The 26,123-nt window shown below is 45.6% G+C and overlaps 1 protein-coding gene across 1 annotated transcript; it reads right to left on the bottom strand.

Moving 5' to 3' along the window:
- Window positions 1-2,408: 2,408 nt before the first annotated feature.
- On the bottom strand, window positions 2,409-26,123 carry wnt2 (wingless-type MMTV integration site family member 2; the record flags this gene model as incomplete). The annotated part of the gene is made up of 5 exons (XM_080474496.1): window positions 2,409-2,614; window positions 9,736-10,000; window positions 10,087-10,364; window positions 25,089-25,309; window positions 26,041-26,123. The coding sequence occupies 5 exons, from the start codon at window positions 26,121-26,123 to the stop codon at window positions 2,409-2,411; spliced, it is 1,053 nt and encodes a 350-aa protein (XP_080330622.1).

Genomic DNA, 26,123 nt, shown 5'->3' with positions numbered 1-26,123 from the left:
CTAGTGAACAGACCATCAAGTTGGATTGTTATTACGGTGACTGTCAAAATAAAAGTACCAAGTCCAGGAGAACATGGACCGGGAGTCATGACACCCCGGCGGTTGGCTCTACTGAGCATGTGCAGAACTCCTGTTTACTAGGATCGAAGTGTGCAGGACCAGTAACGGTGTTTCACAAAAGTAAAGTTTTTCCCCGTTTCCATGGAGACGGAGCATTTTTGAAGAATTGTATTTTATTAATCTCTTTATTAATCTGAGGGAAATGAAGCAGCCACACAGCGCAGTGCTCAGGGGTAGAGGGTCTCGCTCGTCCACTCACGGTGCTTGTTTATGGACTGTGGGAGGACACACACGCACACACACGCACACACACACCCACGTCCCGGCCAGTACTTGAACCAGGACCGTCTCACCGTAAGGCAAGAGCACCAACCACCGCGCCACAATTGAAGAGATTCCTCCATTTTCAAACGGTTTCCAGTGGAGCAGAGAACCGTTGTGTCGGCGGTTCACCATTACGTCACGAGGAAACGCTGTCCTGGCACTGAGGCCTTAATCTGGGTAATGCAGCTCAGCTGCTGCCGTCAGTTTGAGTCAAACATTGTAATGAGCGTTTCAGTTAATCCGGTTCTAACATACAGACCGTGGGTTGTGAGTTCAAGTACTGACCAGGGCCTTGCTGTGTGGTTTGCATGTTCTCCCTGCGAGTGCGAAGGTTTCCTCCCACAGTGCAAAAGCGAGCATGTGACTGCCGTCGGCCCCGAGGTGTGAATGTGAGTGGTTGTTATGTTTGTTTGTCTGTTTGTTTGTTGTTATGTTTGCCCTGTGACCGGCTGGCGACCCGCCCAGGTGCATCCTGCCTTCGCCCACAGTGCGCTGGGATCGGCGCCGACGTCCCGCGACCCTGAACTGGATCGAAGGTCGATACTAGTCCTGTTATGGCTTTTACATACGAATCTGAAGTATCAGAGAAAACCTGTCAGAAACCAGATATGATGTGATCACTTAAGATTTCAGTGTGATAGAGTGAAGCACGTCTTTAAACCCGACCTGTACTCCATCAAACACGACCAGACTACTGAAACCTGATTCGGGTCCTTCAACTAGATTTGTCACCTCTAAAGCAACTCTGATCTCTCATTCATCATCAGTGTGTGGAAGAGGTTCTCCGTTCTGCTTTACCAATGAAACGTAGAATGGAAGTGGAAAAGAAGTCTGTATTTACCAAGCATGTGTCTGTGGGCCGTAGATCAGTAAGTCGTCAGTGTTGATAAAGCAACTTGTTCTCAGTCACCATGCCGGTGAACTGGAACACCTCCAATCAACCATTTATGGCCTCTTCATATATATATATATATATATATATATACTCCATTGAACTGCAGTGGTTCTCTGTACCAAATGCTTCACTCTATAATATATATATATATATATATATATATATGTATATATATATATATATATATATAGGATTATTACCCAGCATGCCTCTGTGAACTGAAATGAAGCAGATTGTTACTGAACACACTTTTGTTTATTGTTGGGTCACTGGTAAAACCTGAAGGTGCAGCTAAACAAACTTTAAAGGTAAAATATGTTGAGTTTTTACTATAAAATGTCTGATAATCATTTAAAATAACCAACAGCTTGTGAGGAAGTCACAGTTTTCTTTGTGTTGTACTGCAGTGAACAAGCTAACCAAATCCTCCAGGCGTGTGATACCAAGTTACACCACCAGATGGTGTTGTGAGTCAGTCTCGTGCAGGGGGTCGAACCCTGGTCCTGCTGGGCTCTGGTCCTGCTTAACAGCTGATGCAGCAGGAGGACAGGGGTTCTGCCGGACCAGAGTTGGACACCACTGCTCGTGTGTCTAGTCTAGTGGTCGGCAACTGGTGGCCCGTGGGCCAGAACTGGCCCACCAGCGGTGATATGTGGGCCGCCAGATGAAACTGAGATCCTTGTTTCACAACACCAAACATTGAGTTGCCAGGAGCTCGCGCCTCAAGAACCGTCAGTCCGAGACTCACAGTGTTTTAACTTCCGGGACGAAGGAAAAGATTGAGATCAGGTCCACCTGCTGACGTTTGATTAAGAATCCTTCAAAACCCCGTGGCTAAGCTAACGTAGTTAGCAAGCTACCTTAGCTTGCTTAGCCAGTGGCGACGGTGTCTCTGTGGCCTGATGTGGGTGTGCAGAGGAGTGCCGCCCCATCAAGTTGCCGACCCCTGGCCTAGTCTGTCCTCCGGCCACCAGGGGGCCTCGTGGCCGAACTATCTCTAGAAAGAAGTGATTTCTTAGTGCCGAGGGTGCGTCGCACCAACGCTTCAGATGTGGACGCAGGAAAGCAGGTGTGACGTCGACCGAGCATCAGTACATTTGGCCGCTGGCGTCACGTCACCGCGGCGGCGTCACGTCTGGCCCTTACAGGTGTGCACGTCCACCTGCTGGTGGCAGTCGCGGCAGTGGACGGCGCAGCACCACTGGAACTTGCACTCACACTTGGTGGTGTGGCTGATCCGAGAAGTGTCGTAGCCTCGGCCGCAGCACATCACCTCGCAGCCGTCCACGCCACGAGACGTCCGGTTACACACTCGTCCTCCGGTCCCCACGGAACCTGCACAACACCCGGGACAAGAAACGGTCAGCAGAGTCACACGGTACCGTCTTCTCCTGAAGTGTCATTCAGCTGGGTGGTTCTTATGAACTCTATTGTTTAGAGTATTAATTTACTGCTGCATCAGACCGACACGGACAGGCTGAACGCTGGGAAGTGAGTGAGCGGTTAAAACCTCCTGAACACTGCCGCTTGCTACTGCTGCTGCTCCTCATGAAGAACGTTTGTGGTTCTGATGCACAGAAAAGAAGAAGAAAGCTTCGAGGAATGTGACTTGGCAGCATGTGAAGCAAAACTGGGCCAATCAGGAGAGTTTTGACGGTCGCTGGAAGCCAATGAGGGAGAGTGAAGATGAGCTGGGGGGTGAAGGGGTAGTGGGTGGGGTGGGGGGTGGAGGGGTTAATATGATGAACGCTAAACGAAAGAGAGATGAGAGATTAATGGTGGGAGGAATCAGCCTGCACTCCCACACTTCATCAGCTGCTCATTTGTGAGCGCACGCACACACACACACACACACACACACACACACACACACACACACACACACACACACACACACAGCGTTGTGAAGACATCCAGATAAACAGTGAAATAAAAGAGGAAAAACTGATCTGATGTGTTAAAGAAACAATCATCCCAGTGATTATGTGGAAATCATCTACGCCGATGATGTGCTGCTTTTCATTCATGTATCTGCTCTATTTGTGGAAACGTCTCAGGATCTGTTTTCTTTAAATCATAACAAACAAACACTATAAGTGTATTTAGCTAAGCCAGAACTATGTATTAAAAAATAAAGATACACATGTGTACATCTGAAATCATCTTCATGGACCAGTCTAACCCTAACCCTCCATGATGGAAATAAAAATCCCTCCAAAGCAGCATAATGAGACAATCTAACAGAAATTATTGAAGAATAACTAAATCTGGCTGAATGAGCATGCGGATGGGGAACCACATCTCCAATCTTCATCTTCATCATGTGAGAGTCTAGATGAAGAAACAATAAGAAAGGGTCATGTTGTGACTGTGACTCTGGACGACTGTTTCAGTGACTCGCTGATGGTGGTCTATCCCTTCACCTGGTGGTCCATGCAGCCCAGTCAATGAGTAATACATGGAAAGATGTTCCCATTGTCTCCATGGTCCTCAGCTACATCCTTTAGTAATTAACTACAACAACCAAACTTTCAAATAAGCCTTAAGTCTGTGAGTACATTCATGGCCAACAGGCAGAGAAGGTCAGCTGACATCACAACCTCGAGAGTATTGTTCAACCAGCCGAACATTTACAATGAAACTGTTCCGATGTGTCTGGACGACCTTGCAGAGAGTGAAAATGACGAAGACATCAACTGGATTGTTTAATAAAGTTGCTGTTGTCCCTAATCTGCCCACTGGAGGCGCCATAACACAACACGGACACCGCAGCTGAACTGTACACATGAAGCAGGAAAGGCTGGTATTGTTGGTAAAATGGAATCAACTCATTTTCTTTTTCTTTTTTTTTCCCTAGTCCTGTTCGGCAGCTTGGTTCAAACAATATGATGTGATCTAGAACCTTCTGGAGTCAGAACAGTTTTTGCTCTTGAACAGGAAGAGACCTGGAGTCTCCTCCTGTTGCTGCTTTTATTAGAAGTTGGTATGGCTGCTGGACACGACCGGGGGGGAACGCTCAAAGAGAGAGAGAGAGAGAGAGAGAGAGAGAGAGAGAGAGAGAGAGAGAGAGAGAGAGAAGCTTGAGGGGGAGAGAGGGGGGGTGGGGGGCATGGGGCACGGGGCACAACATACAATATCCTTGTTAGTGCTACTTATATTATTTACAGTTATCACACTGATCCAAATACTTTCCAACTGTTATTAGATTAAACCAGCCTGAGCAGCTCTATCTAGACAGTAAGATGATTTTCTAGATTAACCAGCCTGAGCAGCTCTATCTAGACAGTAAGATGATTTCCTAGATTAACCAGCCTGAGCAGCTCTATCTAGACAGGAAGATGAAGCAGGAACATGAATTAACAAAGAAGCAACAACAAAAGAAAAACATGATTTTGAAAGTTTGAGCAAATGATGACAGAGAACAAGCAACTTCAACAACACATCTCATGAGGAGTGGAAGTGTGTGTGTGTGTGTGTGTGTGTGTGTGTGTGTGTGTGTGTGTGTGTGTGTGTGTGTGTGTGTGTGTGTGTGTGTGTGTGTGTGTGTGTGTGTGTGTGTGTGTGTGTGTGTGTGTGTGGTTTGTCTACTGGGTGTGGCCGGAACTGTTGTAGGGGGACCCGTAGCGACACCCCGGAGCCCGAGGCCATCGGGCCCGAACACCGTCACCCCGGCGGACAGCAGCCCCCCAGACCAGGGGAACCACCAGAGAGCCACGCCCCCGCCCAGAAAGCACCAGACGGAGAGTGCAGAGATGAACCCCTCCCCCAGGCCACAAAAGCCCACAAGAGAAGGATAAAGGGCACAGAGCCCCAGGCCCTGACCCAAGCCGCCGGGCAGAGACGGCCCCAGCCGCTGCGCCCCGGACCAGCCCCCCCGCCCCAGACCAGGAAGAGCGACAGGCTTGGCCAGGCCCGGTCGGAAGACAGTCAACCTTCCACCCCCAGAGGCCTCGTATCCAACCACCCACGTTCCCGCCCCATGATACTCCCCCCCTGATCTTGATAGACACCCCCACCCCCACCCACACACAGACACAGACACAGACACAGACACAGACACAGGCGCAGAGGCACACGCGCTCACACTCTCACACACTCACACACTTGGGGGGAGGGTGATCAACTCATTTCCCCAGACTTTGACTCTGTTCTGGTTTTATGTACAAACGGTCCAACGTCTGAATCCACATCAGCAGAACTCAAAGAAATATGAATAAAGTGTGAAAACTAAAAAGCCCCATATGTTCTTTTACCTCCTGGCGGGTGTGTGTGTGTGTGTGTGTGTGTGTGTGCGTGCGTGTGTGTATAAAGAAAAGTTGAGAATCCAGTGCCATCTCGAACAGCGTTCTGGAATTTACATTCATGCTTGGCTGTGCGTTCCCTCACCAGGTGATACGTCTGGACATGACCCGAAGCCCCGCCCCCTTTCGCTGGCAGCGAGCCCAGCCGTCATCCACGGTATGCTGCACCGCTTGGGGTGACATCACGGCCACAGCCCTCCTCATGCCCTCCTGCAGCCCCCCTCCAGTACTCGCTGTGTCTGCTTATTGAATTAAGATGAGGCGGCGCCGAGAGATGAGTTTAGCGCCTGAGCCCTGCCGAGCCGAGGGAAATTGATTTCACACTTTAAAGAGGCACCAAGGGGCTGTCTCACTGTCTCTGTGGTGTGTGTGTGTGTGTGTGTGTGTGTGTGTGTGTGTGTGTGTGTGTGTGTGTGTGTGTGTGTGTGTGTGTGTGTGTGTGTGTGTGTGTGTGTGTGTGTGTGTGCTCACAAATGAGCAGCTGATGCAGTGTTACCTCAATCTGCTTACATGTACACTGTTCATACAGTTTCCATGTCTGTTGTAAAGCCTTAACTTGTAACCAAAAGCCTGAGAGCTTCATCTGGAACTTCATCTGGAGCTTCATCTGGAGCTTCAGCTTCATCTGCAGCTTCATCAAGAGCTTCAATATCATCTGGTGCTTCATCTGGAGCTTCATCTTCATTTGGTGCTTCATCTGGAGCTTCAGCATCATCTGGTGCTTCATCTGGAGCTTCAGCTTCATTTGGTGCTTCATCTGGAGCTTCATCTGGAGCTTCAATTGCATCAGGAGCCTCATCAGGAGCTTCATTAGGAGCTTCAGCTTCATCAGCTGCTTCAGCTGGAGCTTCAGCTTCATTTGGTGCGTCATCTGGAGCTTCATCTGGAGCTTCAGCTTCATTTGGTGCTTCTTCTGGACCTTCAGCGTCACCAGGAGCCTCCTCGGGAGCTTCATCTGGAGCTTCAGCTTCATCTGGGGCTTCATCTGGAGCTTCATCTTCATTTGGTGCTTCATCTGGAGCTTCGGCCTCATCAGGAGCTTCATTAGGAGCTTCATCTGGAGCTTCCGTTTCATCTGGCGGTTCATCTGGAGCTTCATCTTCATTTGGTGCTTCATCTGGAGCTTCAGCTTAATCTGGTGCTTCATCTGGAGCTTCAGCATCATCTGGTGCTTCATCTGGTGCTTCGGCCTCATCAGGAGCTTCATTAGGAGCTTCATCTGGAGCTTCCGTTTCATCTGGTGCTTCATCTGGAGCTTCAGCCTCATCAGGAGCTTCATTTGGAGCTTCCTCTGGCGCTTGAGCTTCATCAGCTGCTTCACCTGGAGCTTCATGTGGAGCTTCAGCTTCATCTGGAGCTTCAGCTTCATCAGGAGCTTCATCAGGAGCTTCATGTGGAGATTAAGCTTCATCAGATGCATTATCTGGAGCTTCAACTTCATCTAGAGCTTCATCTGGGGTGGGCAAGGTGGGGGCAAGGAAAACTCTGACTCCCGCACCAAACCGGAGCGCAAAGTATTCAGCCTTCTTGGAGCGAGAGGTGAGGTCCTGGACAGCATATAGTCAATAGAAACAATTATTTTTCACCGACTGTAAATGTCCTGTAGGTTCGTGTCTGTGATGGACCTGCCTTCACACACTGTCAGTTGGGATCAGATTCTGTCAACCTCTGAATAAATATGCGTCTTCTGTCTTCTTCGGGACATCAGATCCATGGATACACGATGAAACAGACGCAGGTCATAGTCACACTGTCGAACATAAGACCACGGATTTTAAGCCACAATGAGACATATTGTCAGAATTTCTCATCTTCCTGCCTTTAAATTTGCATGGAAGCGGACCATGAAGTTTTCACTGGGCTGGAATATTACCGATATGATGTGGATTTATAGCAACATCAAGGAGATGAATGTGAGAAGATGCAGCCACAGAGTAACTTCAGTTGGGAGGACTTCATCCTGACAGACTCGGGTGGAGCTCCAGGTGACCACCTTCACACTCCTGCTTCTTCATGCACCCGTTCAACTTCTGCTTCATGCGTCTTCTGTGTGCTTGTGTTTGGAGGAGCCTGTACTGTGAGCAGCACAATGAGCCCGTCCTTGACGTTTACGCGGAGAACAAACGCCTTATAAAACAAAGGCCTTCAGCCTGCCGGCCTGCGTTTTTCAGAAGAAGCTTCATCCTGCTTTTATCTTCCCACATAAAAGAAGTCTGACCCTTCAAATGAAAACCATGCGTCCCTGGGCAGGTCTCGCAGACTCCTTAAGTCATAAAACTGAAGCAGCGTGACGCTGCTGATCGTCTGTAATGCCCATCAAAGCCGTGACACACCGACCATGTTCTGGTGGAGTCGCCCTCACACTGTGAACTCTTCTGCTCCTGCCACTCAATTACACATTTAAGATTAAATCAGACCTCGTACTTTTTTTGGTAGTGCTGCAAAAAACCCACTCACTAATCAATCCAATTCAGTCACTAAATGTGAGTGAAGATTAAAATGTGTTGGTGCTTCTCACACTGAACAACACATGAGAAGATGTGGAGAGGGGTCCTAAAACATGCCTCATTCTGATGTGTGTGTGTGTGTGTGTGTGTGTGTGTGTGTGTGTGTGTGTGTGTGTGTGTGTGTGTGTGTGTGTGTGTGTGTGTGTGTGTGTGTGTGTGTGTGTGTGTGTGTGTGTGTGTGTGTGTGTGTGTGTGTGTGTGTGTGTGTGCGCGTGTCTGTGATTTATAATGATGTGTGGTGCTCTAAGGTTTCAGGCTGTAGAGGTGAGTAACGGCTCTTAAAGTGGCAGACACCTGATCACCAGGGATCATCTGCTGCCTGACAAGCATCACACACACTTCAGGATTCCTCCTGCTGGATAAATAATATTAGTCTCCAAAGCTGCGCTGCCGTCTCCCTGTTTGAACCGTGTGGTAAAACTGTCTATAAGTAGTAAATCTCTGTTAATTAACATTTATTTGCAAACTGCCTCGCAGTGCTGAATATGCTGATATATCGGGTCAAACGGTTTTTGTTTATTATAATTGCCTGAGTTGAGACCTGGAGATAAACAGACCTGGAACAAGTCAAGAACAAAAACATCCTTCAAAGCCTCAGTGACCAGGATTTATTTCATTATGTCTAAAGATCGCTCTAAATTAAGTTCTCCTCTCTGCTGCAGCTCAGCGCTGAACCTGCCCACCAATCAGCATCATGGAAGAATGGGCGGGGCATTTTCCAAGAGCTCTGATTGGTCAGGAGGCGGAGCTCTGACCTCTTATTGAGAACATAACCTGCTCTGGAGCAGGTTAGACTTTCAGAGTTAGTTATCACGGTGATTTATCCTGGTGAGAAGTGAGTGAGCGTCGTAGTACAGCAAACCAGGGTTAATCCTTGAAGTTATCTCGATTAGAGAAAGTACAGTGTCGTAGTACAGTGTCGTAGTACAGTGTCGTAGTACAGACCTCTGGGCCCCTCGAAAACGTGGGTCTCGGTTCATTTACAAACGTTCTTCTAGCGGGCGGGGTGAGAGGGCGTGACGTAGAGCGCATTGTCTTCTGGCTAGTAAACAAACAAAGCTTAAGGCGCAAATCAGAAGAAGCAGACGCAGAAAGAAAAAGTTGGAGAATATCTCGCAGGCAGACGTGGAGTAGTGAGGAAGAAGTAGTGAGGAAGACGTAGTGAGGAAGACTCTCATTGATATCTGGTCTGAACACTTCATATCATTGTTGTTTGTGCTACGCATTAGCCATGCTAACTCGCCTAGCCACCACGGGCTAAAGCGGCGGGACTTCCAGTTTCAGCCCGGACCAATCAATGAGCCGTGTTTCTTCTTCTCTTCCTCTCTGATCGGTGTTTGTTTCAGGCGACAGCGCCCCCAAACCAGCAGCTGGTGGAACTGCGTGACATTGTCCAGGCGGTCTGATCCGGTCTCTGAGGGGACTGTGAACGCCACCGAACCAAACGAAGGAGTGAAACTTCTCGGCTCCCGTCCCTCCCAAGTGAACCGAGTCCCAGACTATCTGAATGTGAAAGGCCCCCCGAGACCTGACCTGAGTCCTGAGACCACTGGACAGTCCCAAACTGTGTGACACAGACCGCCTGAGGGCTGAGTGGAGAAAGTGTTGGATGGACAGGAGGTGAAACCGACCAAAAGTTACTGTTTACCTGAGTCCTGGTCCCGGATGCAGTAGTCTGGCGAGTCCTCAAAGTAGACCAGGTCGTTCTTGCTGGGACGTTTGAAGTGTGTGTGCGCTGCAGTGAACCCGGTGCCGTACTGGTTCACTGCGACCTGCACGGCGCCGTTGTACCGCTTCCGTAAGTGTTCGCCAGTGCGCCGGAAGTCTGCCATGGCTAACCAGCAAGTGCGGACGCTGCAGGAGCCACTGACCCCGTGACATTTACACTCCAGAGTCATGAAGCGCTTCACGGCCTGCGGACCACAGACAGACGGAACCGTCACGGGACAGAAGTACAGACTCCTGCTCAGATCTGGAGAGTTCTTTCGGGAGTTCTCACCTTCCTGCCGGCTCGGTTGTTGTGCAGGTTCATGAGCGCCCGGCCGTCCCTCTCCTTCCTCTCCTTGGCGTCCACAAACATCTGGCTGAAGCGCATGGCGTGCTCCACGTGGTCGCTGCAGCCCCCCCAGTTGAAGGAGCCTTTGGCGTCCCGTGACGAGCCCTTCTTGGTGGGATCGCAGGAGCACGAGTCCAGCTCGCCTTGGCTGCAGGCTCGGGCCAGCGTGTAGACCACCCCGGCCGAGGAGAGGGCGTAGACGAAGGCCACCTCGCGGCTGCCTGCGTGGAGAACAGCACTTCATGTCATCGGAGGGATCATCTCCTCAACTCGTGCAAATCACAAACAGAAACCTCTGCAACAAATCAAATCTTCAAAGAGCACAACGTAAGATCAGTTAAAATTAACAAGTGAATATGAAAACAACAATCATGAAGTATTCTGAAGATTTTACTGTAAACCGGATGAGAAGAGTTCTGCTCTTTATTTCCTGCGGAAAGTCGTCAGACTATAAAACAATGAAAAATCTAATTACATAAAATCAAAATGAACGTGGAAGTTAAATAAGCGACTTTAGATAAGAAAATGGACCATTTTGTCATGATTAATATTTTGCTTCTTGTGTTCTTTTCGAAAGACTTTCTCTGGTTTCGGGCTCCTTGACTTTCGCTCCTCGTGTCTGATTGCTGCTTCCGGCCCTGATGTGTAGTTGTCTTGTGAGAGCAGCACATATGTGGAGGTTGAATTCTGTTTCTTGTTGCTGTTCCTGTTTCTGTGGGACTGACGTTCCAGCACTTTTTTGTGATCTCCTGTGATCATGTGGACTTTGTTTTTGGGTCATTTAGACTTTTGAGTTTTATTTGTTGGGAATGAAAATGAGCTTCTGTTTCACCGACGCCGGCGTCTTGAGTCCTCCTCTGAGCCAAATGTTACTAAATGTTTGAAGCTTCTTTTTGAAAGATGTCAACAGCAGCCATCCAATATCTTAAAAAAGTTCAAAGAAAAGAATAAATAGAAAGAGCAAACTATTCGAGTTTTCATCCTCACGGGTTGAGAGACTGCGAAAGCTTTTCGAAGACGCTCTGACTCTGTGTAAACGTGAGTAAAACACTCGGGCTCCGTCTCCATGGAGACAACTGAAAGCTGCTACTGCTCATGCGCACCACAATCGTAGTAAAGAGTTCTGCACATGCTCAGTTGATGGACAATAACAACAATGGCGGCTTTTAGAGTGTCATGACTCCCAGTCCATACTCTCCTCGGCCTCCTAGTTTTATAGTTGACAGTCAAATAAATCTCTCTCCCGTCTCCCACAGTTCTGAACTGATCTGTCATCTTTGGCTCTGTACACTTGATTAAAGCAGGTTTGAGCTTTAATTCCATCTGAACCAGTGAGCAGCCTCAGGCCCCTCAGGATGCTCCAACAGGACGTCCAGGATGATGATGCCCCTGGCTCAGCCCTGGCTCGTAGTACCACCTCTCACCACTAGGGGTTACAGGACAGTGATTCCAGACTGCCTCTAAGAAAAAGTCCCCAAACATCACAGTGAGGAAAAACACAGGCCAACACAAGCAGGAGCCTTTCAGAAAGAAAGCCATGGTCCGTTAGGAACTCTTCAAATAACACAACTCATGACTTATGGTCCGAGCCCGAGCAGCGCTGAGTGAAACTCTATTGGAATGCAAGCAATTATTATTACTGCCCAGTTCCTAATAGAAGAGCACCTCCTAATAGAAGAGCACCTCCTAATAGAAGAACACCTCCTAATAGAAGAGCACCTCCTAATAAAAGAACACCTCCTAATAGAAGAGCACCTCCTAATAGAAGAAGAGCACCTCCTAATAGAAGAGCACCTCCCAATAGAAGAGCACCTCCTAATAGAAGAACACCTCCTAATAGAAGAACACCTCCTAATAGAAGAAGAGCACCTCCTAATAGAAGAGCACCTCCCAATAGAAGAGCACCTCCTAATAGAAGAACACCTCCTAATAGAAGAGCACCTCCTAATAGAAGAACACCTCCCAATAGAAGAACACCTCCTAATAGAAGAGCACCTCCCAATAGAAGAGCACTTCCCAATAGAAGAGCACCTCCTAATAGAAGAACACCTCCTAATAGAAGAGCACCTCCCAATAGAAGAGCACCTCCTAATAGAAGAACACCTCCCAATAGAAGAACACCTCCTAATAGAAGAGCACCTCCCAATAGAAGAGCACCTCCTAATAGAAGAACACCTCCCAATAGAAGAGCACCTCCTAATAGAAGAACACCTCCCAATAGAAGAGCACATCCTAATAGAAGAACACCTCCTAATAGAAGAGCACCTCCCAATAGAAGAGCACTTCCTAATAGAAGAGCACCTCCTAATAGAAGAGCACCTCCCAATAGAAGAGCACCTCCTAATAGAAGAACACCTCCTAATAGAAGAGCACCTCCCAATAGAAGAGCACTTCCTAATAGAAGAGCACCTCCTAATAGAAGAGCACCTCCCAATAGAAGAGCACCTCCCAATAGAAGAGCACCTCCCAATAGAAGAGCACCTCCTAATAGAAGAACACCTCCCAATAGAAGAGCACCTCCTAATAGAAGAGCACCTCCTAATAGAAGAAGAGCACCTCCTAATAGAAGAACACCTCCTAATAGAAGAGCACCTCCCAATAGAAGAACACCTCCCAATAGAAGAGCACCTCCTAATAGAAGAACACCTCCCAATAGAAGAACACCTCCTAATAGAAGAGCACCTCCCAATAGAAGAGCACTTCCCAATAGAAGAGCACCTCCTAATAGAAGAACACCTCCTAATAGAAGAGCACCTCCTAATAGAAGAGCAGCCCTCTTTTCCAAAGACGTGGAGCATGCAGAGAAAGAACAAACATCACTAATTCAGGCCCTCTCCTCAAAAAAAATACCTTAAATGGTGCATTCTAATGCAATGTATACTACTGAATATTACATTGTGGACTACTATATACTACATTGTGGAATACTAAATACTACATTGTGGAATACTAAATACTACATTGTGACATCTGATAAATTGAAGGCCGAGTTGATGTTGAACGAAACAAACACCAAATACGTTATGGAAGAAACATACTTATTTAAAAGCGCACAACTGAACCAATATAACATTTTATACAATATAGATGCATAAATATATATATATACACACACACACACACGTATATAATATATACAAAGAGGTATAGTAAATAAATACTGAATAAAACTTTACTTCAGGGACCACATACAGTTCATCTTGAGTGGGCCGGACCGGTAAAATATTATAACCTTTGAATTTACACTTGAAAGTTTTGCTTTGTTGTGGCGCACAGTATACGGGATGAAATACTCTATAATTTTTCTAAATCAAATAGTTAGTACTGTAGTAGTATAGTCAATACCGAAATGACTACAAGCTTAGCCGCACAAAAATGTCACCATTATTATTCACGTCACTATTTCAGATCAACACCTCGGAATAGACTTAGGAACAAGTCAAGAAAAGATCAGAAACATTCTTTAAAACTCAGTGACAAACTTATTATACTTATTATACCTATTTTATTATGCCAACAGGATTGCGTCTCTCCCTAAGAACTCTCCTCTGGCGGCCCGTGCACCAATCAGGATCTTTCTAAGAATGGGCCGATCCTTTTCCAAGAGATTTGATTGGTCAGGAGGCGGAGCTTTTATACTGTCGATCTCTTATCCAGAACATAACCTGCTTCGGAGCAGGTTAGACATTCAGAGTAAGTTACCAGGGTTAGCCCTGAAGTTACCGTGATAAGATAAAATCCAGCTGCTCGCTTTGTGCCACTTTCCTGTAACAGTGAGTGTAAATCATCTCCAGGAGTCCAGAGGCCTGTTCTACGACCCGTGACCAACATATCCAGGAACTCTGTTTCCTGGATTGACTGATCCAGACACTTTGGATCCTGATAAGCTTTACTGAAGCAGGTTATCAACTCACTGGTTCAACCCGGACAGAGGCTGAGTTTCTCTTGTGTTTTGTGTTGGAATATTAATTCATCACCATGACGACAGGAGTAGTTCTGAGTTCCATAAATTCATGTTTCTGCAGTTCTGTCAGGTGTGATCATTAAGCTCATTATTCCAGATCAACCCTTTTGGAGATAAACAGACCTGGAACAAGTCAAGAACCAAAACCTCCTTCAGAGCCTCAGAGACCAGGATTTATTTTATTATGTCAAAAAGATCTAAATTAATTTCTCCTCTCCTCTCTGCTGCAGCTCAGTGCTCAACCTGCCCACCAATCACCATCATTTAAGAATGGGCGGGGCATTTTCCAAGAGATCTGATTGGTCAGGAGGCGGAGCTCTGACCTCTTTTTTTTTTATCTATTTATTTTTCCCCTTGTCCTGTTGGGCAACTTGGTTCAAACAATATGATGTGATCTAGAACCTTCTGGAGTCAGAACAGTTTTTGCTCTTGAACAGGAAGAGACCTGGAGTCTCCTCCTGTTGCTGCTTTATTAGGAGTTGGTATGGCTGCTGGACACGACCGGGGGGGAACGCTCAAAGAGAGAGAGGAGAGAAGATTGAGGAGGGGAGAGGGGGGGGGGGGGGGGGGGGGTGGGGGGAGACAACATACAATCCCCTTGTTAGTGCTACATATATTATTTACAGTTATCACACTGATCCAAATACTTTCCAACTGTTATTAGATTAAACCAGCCTGAGCAGCTCTATCTAGACAGTAATATGATTTTCTAGATTAAACCAGCCTGAGCAGCTCTATCTAGACAGTAATATGATTTTCTAGATTAAACCAGCCTGAGCAGCTCTATCTAGACAGTAATATGATTTTCTAGATTAAACCATCCTGAGCAGCTCTGTCTAGACAGTAACATGAAGCAGGAACATGAGTTAACAAAGAAGCAACAACAAAAGAAAAACATGATTTTGATAGTTGAACGAATGATGGTAGAAAACAAGAAACATCAGTAACATATCCGATTGATGAGGACCTCAGCGGCCGGCAGCGAACCACCCCAGAGAGCCACGCCCCCGCCCAGAGGCTCTGGCTCACACACGGTCGCCCCCACCAGGCCACTGCGAGATCCCATTCTCCAATAATCCAACCCCGAATGGGGAGGGACATCCAGAACATAACCTGCTCCGGAGCAAGTTAGACATCCAGAGTAAGTTACCAGGTGATTTATCCCGGTGAGAAGTGAACGAGCTTCGTAGTACAGAAAACCGGAGTTAATCCTTGAAGTTGTCTCGATAAGAGAAAATCCAGCGTCGTAGTACAGACCTCTGTGGGAGGAGGGTTTGTCTAGTATAAAGAATTATTCTATAAAGTCTAGATGTAGGTTAATTCAGTTCAAAGTATCTATTCTAAAAGCAGACTAAGTCAACTTGATAACAGTCTCCCTGTTGTGTGATCGGTGTGCTGCTGCAGTAACGTTCTTTCCTTGTCCAGAAACGTCTGGAAATATTCATTTAATTGGTTTTCCAAACAATATGAAGCAAATATTCAGCCAGACTTAAATTTGGCAGTTTTCAGCAGCTCTCCCCCTCCCACCAAACACGATCGCTCAACACGGTCGCAGCTAAAAACCGCTGCTAAACTGGAAGTCTACAACATCCCCACGTTTCATAAGGTGGCTCAAGGAAACGCTTCCCGTTGCTAAGATGGAGCTGATTCACCTCAGGGAGCAGAACTCTGATGGTATGGAAATCCTTTCTGATGAAGATGTGACTGTATTCATTATGGTCTGTGCTGCAATGTTATGCCTGCATTATGTGCAAACTGCCTTATTTGACGCACTGACAGATGATTCTGTTGTTTGTTTCTGATGTTTTCTACCCAGGACTCTTCTTAAATAAGGGCCCGTCTTTGTTTTTTTAATCAGTAGCTGTTGGACATCTGGACGTCTACTCCTCAGCTCTCGGTCTTCTCTTTCTATCGTTATTTCGTGACACGACCGGCGGTCCTTGTATGTCACGTTGAACGTCTGCATAGGTAAACACATCACCGGTGAGATTTGAACTTCCATCACTCTTGTTGTGTGTTTTCTGCTCAGGTGAACAGACGTGTAGACGTTTGGTCTCGACCTGTACCTGGGGGCTTGTTGTTGTCTGCCAGGGCAGAGGTGCGTGTTTCATGTATTTCCAGGCTGGATTACCAGCTGAGATTTACCAGCAGAGCCCTGATGTGGAGCCGTTATCTCGGTCCACGTGTTGCTGATGAAAGGTCTGAGCTGCGTCAAAGCTGGCTGTGTTCGGAATCTGTGCAGCATTGAGTGACACGTGGAGGTTCACACAGACAGAAGACGTAGAGAAGGAATGTGAGCTTGAAAGATTCACAGGAGGAGCTTCCTGGTGGTTTTTGGGTGAAATAATCTGAAACTGAACTGTTACAAGCAGGACAGAAGCAGCGTCACATCGTTCCTCAGCTGCTTCAGTCACCTCCTGGCCCTTCCTGTTATACCCCCCCCCCCCCCGCAGGTGTGTGTGTGTGTGTGTGTGTGTGTGTGTGTGTGTGTGTGTGTGTGTGTGTGTGTGTGTGTGTGTGTGTGTGTGTTAATACAACAGACCGGACTGAACACTCCCACAGACCGAACACCAGTGTCCTTTTTGGCAGCCATTTTAGTTTTTAGTCTTTTTTTGATGAAAATGCTCATTAGTTTTAGTCGTTTCTATATGTGACAGTTTTAGTTGACGAAAACTGAAAGAAAAATATTTAGTAAATTATTATCCAGGTTGACAGGTTTCATCAAGTGCTGAGTTCATAATACAACTTTAACATCTAATAACCAGTTTCCTGCTCCAGGAGTGATGAACTCCAGCCTAGACTTTCCGGTTGACGGAGGTCAATGCCGCCATGTTGTACTTCATTGCCGTCGGCTCACAGGCCACCAGCGGCAGCTGCTGGTAAATTGATTAGGTTGGCTCTTCATTATTATTCAGTTTCAGCCAATGTTACCTTCATTTAAATACAGTGCGTTTATAAACCACGTTACGACAACTTCACCTTTTTTTTTTTACATTGAAAGAGGCCTCAGTTCTTTTAAACAGCCAGTGAATAGAAAGCACTTTTTTAAGCTCTTAGATTTCCAGTCGTTAATAAATCTGATCATATCTAAACATTTATAAACTTTAACAAACCTGGACACGTTTGATAAATTCTCAACACATTTCTTGTTTGTGTTCATTTAAAAATATCTCCACTGGAGAAAGTGGAACCTGACCGGCAGCTTTTCAGCCAAATAAATCAGAAGAGACGCGACAGAGTGAATCAGAGACTCACAGCTTGTCTTCATCTCAACATCTGGTAGAAACACCAGAACAAACCAGATCGGACTTTAAGCCAATCACAGAGCTGGAGGCGATTTAAAAAGCCCCAAAGTCTCAGACATCAAATGAGCTGATTAGTTTAATTTCATGCCAGTTACTCTGGTGTTGATCAGTAACTGGTGAGATCACTACTAAACCCCGCCTCCTCGGGGCGGCTTTCCTCGCCCCAAGCTGCTCAAACGCACACACAGACACACACAGACACACACACACACACACACACACACACACACACTCACATACACACACACACAACTGGAGAGAGAGAAATCAAGAAATCCTCTCTTTTATTGAAGATAAGGGGGGGGGGGGGGGGGGGGGCGCTTGCGCACTATATTGACCAGCCACCACTCCGAGCCACATATTTGACATCACAGAGTGATGGAGAAACTCCTGGGTTAGTTCTGGTTCATTCTTACATTTCCTATTTATCAAGAGTGAGAAGATCCCATTGGATCCTATGAAAATGGGGGAAAAAACAACTTTATAGTTGACAGTCACCATAATAGCAATCCAACTCGGTCATCTGTCCGTACGAATGTCTGTATACTACCATTGTTAATGTTTATAGGGTATTGCTGCTGCGGCGGCGGCGGCGGCGGCGGCGGCGGCGGCGGCGGCGGCGGCGGCGGCGGCGGCGGCGGCTGCTGCTGCTGCTTGTGGACATCAGACATCAGACACTAAAGACTCAACATGAAAACTACGTATTGAGTTTCTGCCACTTCTGTGGAAACAGACATTTTGAAAAACGTTGCTGTTTCACCGTGAAAGTTTTCTCAAATGAAAACCGGAAAATTATGCGTTTTCACGTAGACCGACTGTAGCGTCTGTAAGCCCTCAAATATAAAATAACTAGAGGCCTTTGCAGCAAAGACACAAACGCCCAGTGATGTGTGTGTGTGTGTGTGTGTGTGTGTGTGTGTGTGTGCGTGTGTGTGTGTGTCCAGGTCCTAAGTTGAGTGTGCCTAACAAAGTTAATGAGGAGAATGCTGAGGGAACACACCGTCAGGGATGGAAAACTCTTTAATTGTTGGAAATTAGCCCACTGACATTGACAATAAGTAGCTTCTGATGATGGTGTGTGTGTGTGTGTGTGTGTGTGTGTGTGTGTGTGTGTGTGTGTGTGTGTGTGTGTGTGTGTGTGTGTGTGTGTGCGTGCGTGGGACTCATAATGCTGTGTGACAGGACCGGGGGGGCCCGGCTGGGAGGTCCGAATACCACACAGCTGATTAGAGGCCCCCGACATGAAACGGACTAAGTTGACGGATTCTCCTTCGCAGGTTAAATCTCAGGGCATGGGAGAGGAACATCAGGCCGCCGGGTGCAGCCATCCTCCAGAGGCAATAAAGAAAGAAAAGAAGATGAAATCCTGCTCTAACGCGCCGCGACAGGAGACGCTGGCTGACTTTCGTCCCGCTGACACGGTCGCGGGTCTTCCTCTGACGCTTCCGTCGCATGCGGCTCACTTTACCGCTCTGCACAGCTTATTATTCAAACCATCGCTCCCCATCAAAGAGGGGGAAACTCCTGCATCCCATCTGAAACTGGGTGTAAATCACATCTCCTCCTGCAGATCAGCGGGGGGAAGTAAACACGGGCTCAAAGTGCTGGGATTACTTTGATTTGAAGGAGGCCTAGTGTTTCTGCCATTTCTCATCACAACGAGCTGAGCGGAGACTTGTTCTCTGGCTGAGATGGTCGAGGGGATAAATACATAAAACAAAACCCACCAATTACAGCCTTAGAAAGGACATCTTTGAGAGCTGTGATCGATTTGTACCTGGTCTTTCTGGATTCTGGTCATTTCATAGCAAAACACCTGAATGAAATATTTCCGAGCCAGGTGAGGGTGAGTTAAATATACAGCATACACATGGAGTACTACGGTCAAATACAATCAGGGTCTTTTTTAAAAGGTTTGTAGATTAAAATCAATACATCATCTTCAACTAACCCAAAACATACATTAAACATTTAACTTTGAACTGGTGGTTCAGAGTTATTATCAGGCATGAAATCAAAAGTATTGGTCAAAGTTACTAATGTTCTTGTAGCCTCGGACAAAGTACTGGTCTCTGTTCTGGTCCGGTTAGATCTCAGTACTGCATTTGATACTATTGATCAGAACATTGATACTATTGATTAGAACATTGATACTATTGATCAGAACATTGATACTATTGATCAGAACATTGATACTATTGATTAGAACATTGATACTATTGATCAGAACATTGATACTATTGATCAGAACATTGATACTATTGATTAGAACATTGATACTATTGATCAGAACATTGATACTATTGATCAGAACATTGATACTATTGATTAGAACATTGATACTATTGATCAGAACATTGATACTATTGATCAGAACATTGATACTATTGATCAGAACATCCCACTACAGAGACTAGAACATTTCATCAGGGTTAAAGGTTCAGGACTAAATTGGTTTGGATCATATTCATCAGACAGGTTCCACTTCATTCATGTTAACGATAACTCTTCAGCGCAGACTAAAGTTAAACATGGAGTTCCACAGGGTTCTGTCCTAGGACCTATTCTTTTCACATTACTCGTGCTTCCTGTAGAGAATACTATTAGAAAAACACTCCATTAATCGCCATTGTTAAGAAAATGATACACACATCTCTTTATCTATGATACCGATCAACTTGTTAAACTAGAAGCTTGTATTAAAAGAGGCTTGGAATGTTGTTCTTCTGAACTCAGATAAAACAGACGTTATTATATTTAGAAATATTTGAGAAAGAAATTGTCTAAATATATAGTAACACTAGATGGTATTACTTTGTCCTCCAGTACCACTGTGAAGAACCTGGGAGGTATTTTTGACCAGGATTTATCCTTCAACTCCCACATGAAACAAATCTTTCACCGCCGGAATATTTCCAACATTAGAAACATGCTGACCCAGAGTGATGCTGAAAAACTAATCCATCATTAGTTACTTCCAGAGTAACTATTGTAACTCCCTACCATCAGGGTGAAACAATACCTGATTAAAAAGTCTTCAATTGGTTCTAAATGCTGCAGGAGGAGTCGTGACAAGAACCAGCATAAGAGATCCCATCACTCCAATATGAACTTCTCTTCACTGGCGTCCGGTCGACTCCAGAAAAGAATTTAAAATCCTTCTTTGAACTTAGAAAAGACTTATCCAGGGTTTACGTCCCAACCCCACAATCTGTTTGTCTGTCCTCTACTTTTCTCTCCCTCTATCGCTGAACCCAGAACCAGAACAGCAGAAAGTCTCCACCTGGTCTGGTTCTGCAGGTTTCTTCTTGTTAACCGAAGGTTTCATTCTTCCCACCGTCGCCTCGACTTGCTCAAGTGGAATCTTTGGTTTCGTCTCCGTGCCTTGAAATGACCGTGTTCCGTTTGACGTTGTATAAATAAAATTGTACTAAATTGAAGTTTTACCCAGTCTGTGACTGTCCCATTGACATGAGCGAATAAAGTCAATGGGACCATCACAGATTCAAACCGGCAGCTTCAATCTGGACGAACCACCAAGTTTCAAACGAAAACACGGATTTCAAAAAAGAAAAAAGAAATTCGTCAGAGTAGTGGACACAACACGACACTGAGACCCGAGCTGAGATATCGGTGAAGCCGCCATGAAAGCCATTAGCTTTAGCCTCACAGCCGCGCTGTCGGAGGGCAGTTTGTAAAAACACCCATAACGGAACAGGAGACGTTTTGGGACGGTTCACTGTGCTTTACTTTCCACCAGACGGTTTCATTGAAGCTGGGTTGATGTTGAGGTTGGAGAAATTTTCAGGAGTTATTGTTTGCTTTTGTGAAAACGTAAGACATTTCCATCATATAAACTCTGCACCACAACAATTAAAGAACTTTTAGGTAGAAAATAAAGGTTACTGTGGTACTGGTATAATGATAACCGAGAAATAATAATAATTAAAGCATCAGTGGGAATGTGCTGCTTTTCTGATCAATTATCTTTAGCATCAAAGCGTTAATCCTGTGAGGATTAACATCTGAGAACATAATGCTGAATGCAACAGGATACAGCATAAGAAGGACTTTTGATTTATCTTGGTGTTTCACTGTAATTTGCACTTTGTTAAAGATGTTGAGGACTGAAGTGTGTGAGACATGGAGTTTATTAGTTCCTGAGGTAAATGTCCAATGAGATGAAGAGTTAAATAAGTAGAACAATCCCCCTTTTTTAAAATCTTACATCATTAAAGCAGTACAATCACACAGAAGGAGGACCAACTTTAGTCACTGCAGATAAATCCAACCGTTATTTGCGTTATTCAGACAAAACAAGTTAATTCCGTTGCAAAATGGACGTGGAAATCTCCCCGTTACAAACATAATGTCTCCGATGACAAAAAAAAAACCTGATGTTTTAATCTGTTCAAAGTGGAGGCAGCGCTGAATCTGGCTCTCACAGTTGTAACTCAGCTCAGAGACAATGAAGGATCAGTCAGAATAAGTGATGAACTGTAAAGCGAGACAACATGTGGAATGTGATCTGACCTCCATGAGGGAAAAAACCCCCAGAAAGCCTCTGAGAGGCAGTAAATCAAGCAAACACTGAGAACCTCAGCGATTGTTGAGCTTTGTCCGGATCGGCGGTAAGCGTTTGGTGGAACGTGTTTGTCGAATGTGAACGGATGGCCGAGCTGAAACGTCCGCGGCGGCGCGGAGATCTGTTTCACACGTGCACAATGAGCCGGTAACACAAGTCAGCAGATACTGTGGCGGGAGAACTTTTATTCTCCAGGAGGGAGGCTGCCGCTGCTGGGATGGCCCCTCCAGTCATGGTGTGACCGGCACGGGGATTCACACTCTCCATGTCAACGCCTTTAACACAAACTCTTTTCCCGGTGTGAACCCGGGGGTGTAAACTTATTTCAGGAGGACAGACACACAGCACAACAATCCATAAACGACTAAAAGGTTTTCCTTTGTTTTAGGGAAATTAGTCCATTGAAATTCAACTCAAGATCTCAAAAATAAACAAAGAAAAATAACTATAGTTGCAAAGTGAAATCTTCGATACGCACGGCAGCCACTCATCCATTCATTTATGTTTTTAACATCTCAAATGTTTGTACAACAACATTGCAATGGCCATAGTTTGGCGTGTGGGTGTAGTACACTGATGAATCCACAAGGGGGAATGCACTGACCATGAACGGATATAAGCAGGAACCTCTGGACGCCTCAGGTGTTGCTCGATGGAAGTGAACTTATGAGGTTTTCTGACCACAACGCCGCTGCTCTGACACAAACTGTATCCAGTTCATTTGCAGTGAATTATGGATTGCATGAATACACACTTGGTTCAGACCCAACCGTGTCAGTAAATAAAGAACTATTTTACAATTCACGAAGTCGGACATCCTCTTTTTCAGATGGGTTCAGATGTCCAGCATGTCAGCCACTTCATTTATCCGTCGAGAAGAAACACTGGGCTAAGCTACAACAAATAGAATGACAAGAATGACTGAAACGTGTTCTTCTTTCTATCTAATTGAGCAGAAAGATGAGAAATCCTGTCTGCGGCAGTGTTTCTCTTCACATTATTGCTGGAAAAAGTCTGAAACTCTGCAGCGTTCAGCATGGTTTCACTCATCCGCCGTCTGTTAATGTTACTTCACTGAAATAAACACTAAATCAGCTCTTATTTCTATTAATAAACTTGACTTCTTAATTTTCATACCACACTATTTCATCCTGCAAGCTGGCATGGATCCTCTGGGGGGCCGCCGTCGGCCCGCGGGCCGTATGTTTGACACCACAGCTGTAAACACTGAACCACGGTCTGTTTCTTCCAAACTTGTTTTTTTTTTTTTTTTTAAAGTATTTTCCAGCTTCTTCAAAATGATCTTCCTCTTTTTAAATCAACGTCACAAAGACTTTGAGCAGCAGCTCCCAGACTGGATTAAACTCACACAAAGAAAAAAACGGAATAAAACAATGTACAACCCCCCCCCCCCCCCCCCACACACACACACACACACATACACACACACACACACACACACACACACACACACACACACACACACACACACACACACCACACAAAGAGAGTAAACAAACCGATAAAACAGAACAAAAAGTAGAAACCAGAATAAACTTGAACCAGCTCAGATGTGTGAAAATGGCCGCAGCCTGAATGTAAGAAATGACGAGGTCGAACAGGAAGAAGTTATTAGTTATTTTAATCACCTGAACGTTCAGCTGTAGACTTAATGAACTCAGGTTGAACATGGAACGTTCCTGCAGGAGACCTTTTGATAAAACTACTGTGAACTAGACGTGTGCAGTTATAGTTTCCATTCAGTGGCTTATCTAACCTGCTCACGAGTTGAACTGAGTCAGTGGTTTATGTAACAGCTTGTATGACACTAATAATCAGCCCATCAAAAGGCTGTTCGGTTCACGAGCGTGTTCTCCTTCCCGTTTTATCACTGTCTTCAGATCTAATGTCGATGTTTCCTCTTTGAATCGTCGTCCTGGTGGTTTGCGAGAGTTCATTTTCACTTGTGGCCCTTGGGAATGCTAATTTGTCTGCGGAGACTATTTAATTCACAATATCAGTGTTGAAGACACTGAATCTGAATAAATGGTGATTGCGGATTCTATCAGGCCAAAGAGCTGCAGATTTTAAGATAAATCATATAAACTAGTCCAAGAAGGCTAAAAGTTAACAGCTTAAACAGCACAGATTCACAAACCATTACATTTTAACGGTCAGTTTTAGTTTGAATGTTTAAGGTTAATAAAGGTGAGAATAGTGACACATAGAAAGAAGATCTCATTAATGTAATAAAAAGATTTTTTAAAAATTATATAAAAGATTTCATGTAGCTACAGAGGAGGGCAGGAGCCACCCCGTATGTTACCTCGATGTTTTAGTTTGTCAATTGTGGACAATTTAACACAATATGGATTTATTATATTCCCAGTTGGTAGAGCGGTCGTCTACCAACTAAGCCATGCCGCTCAATCGGAAGGTTGCAGGTTCGATTGCGAACTATGCCTGTCTACATGCCGAAGTGTCCTTGGGCAAGACAGTGAACCCCAAACTGCCTGGGTGAATGCAGAGAGACGTAGTTTACCGCCACTGAATATGGAGGGAATTAATAATGTCCTGAAAAGAGAGAGCTACAGTATATAAAACGTATTCATTATTAAAGAAATGTTTTGATTCTTTCTCAAAATTCAGAGAATATTTTCAGACATTGTGTTTATTCGTGGTGAGAATACTTTCGTTCTGCATGTGACCAAGAGGAAGAAAGCGAAGAGAGAAGAAACATGTTGAATGTTTTGTTGCGTTTTGCTTTTGTCACCCATCACCAGGACCCCGGTTTGAATCCCTCCCAACAATCTGTCTGTCTGTCCTCTCCTTCTGTCTCCTAAACAGAACAGCGCTGGTTCTGCAGAAAGTCTCCACCTCTGGAGGAATAAAACTGAATTGAGTGCAACTGAATGTGACCGATCATCACAGGGTCAAAGTGAAATGGAGCCACGTTAATTCTAAAAGTTCGGACAAACGTTTGAGGCGCCGACTTAGTTAGTTGAAGCGATTAGGTGTGTATGTTCTTTCATTCTGCTTCAGACTGGTGACAGGTCGTTTCTCTGCCGCCTCAGCACCGACTTCCACTCACTGCGCAGCAGCAGGCGTCCGAACAGGTTGTGGTCCCGGGCCGTGGTGTTGCAGTTCCAGCGGTGGTTGCGGAACTGGTGCTGGCACTCCGAGATCCACTCCTTCATCCCGGCACCGATGGCCTGCATCACTCGTGGGTGCTGGCGGCACAGCTGGCGCTGCCGGTTCACCAGGCCGGGGATGTTGTCACACATGACCTGGGAGCCCAGGGTGCCCATGTACCTGCAGAGCAGACAGTGTTTACCCAGGATCAGGAGGACGCGAAGACTCACAGAAGTCAATAATGCAAAAGCTATGATTGAAAGTTGCTTCCCAGTGAAACCTCTGCAGAAATTTCCCCTGGCAGATGAGCAATTCCCTTAAACCTGCAGAACAAGGTGATGAGAGACTGGCGGGCAATCCGAACGTTTACAGGCTGCAAACACTTCATAAATGGTTTAAAATCAAACAGGAGTGTCTGTGTAAAAATGGGCTCAGTTGAGTGTGGAATTTGGAGACCAGGACCTTTCGCAAATATTAATTGGAGATTCAAGCGAAAGACAGCAAATAAAGAGAAATTAACTTATATCAGATGACTAAAGCCTGGAAACCTATCTGTCCAAATATCCAGTCCTCAACAAGCTGCAATAATAGATTATGAAAGCCAATGGGAGATAATTATCCCCTGGATCTGTTTCTCTTTGTTCAAAAACTCATCGGAATCACACAAAGCTATTTTATTTTTTTTTATTTTTTTTAAACAAGTTAAGATTCAATGATAAAATCGTGTATGGTGTTGTACATGATAATAATACATGCTTGCACTGGCTTTTGTACTTTAACAAAAACTACCCCCCCCCCCCCCCCCCCCCACCCCCATACGCGCGCGCGCGCACGCACACAAACACACGTAAGCAAAAAGTGAGTAAAAGTATTAAAAAACAAAAAACAAAAGAAACCGAGAACGCACTCACCACCAGGACGCATCGATCTCGGCCGTCAGCCAGCAGACTGCTACAGAAAAGTAAAAACATAATCCACTTGGCAATAAGTTCAT

This window comes from Lipophrys pholis, assembly GCF_963383615.2.
Source record: "Lipophrys pholis genome assembly, chromosome: 11".
NCBI lineage: Eukaryota > Metazoa > Chordata > Actinopteri > Blenniiformes > Blenniidae > Lipophrys > Lipophrys pholis.
Note: the sequence above shows the minus strand (reverse complement) of the source record. Positions and strands in the feature narration are given on the sequence as shown.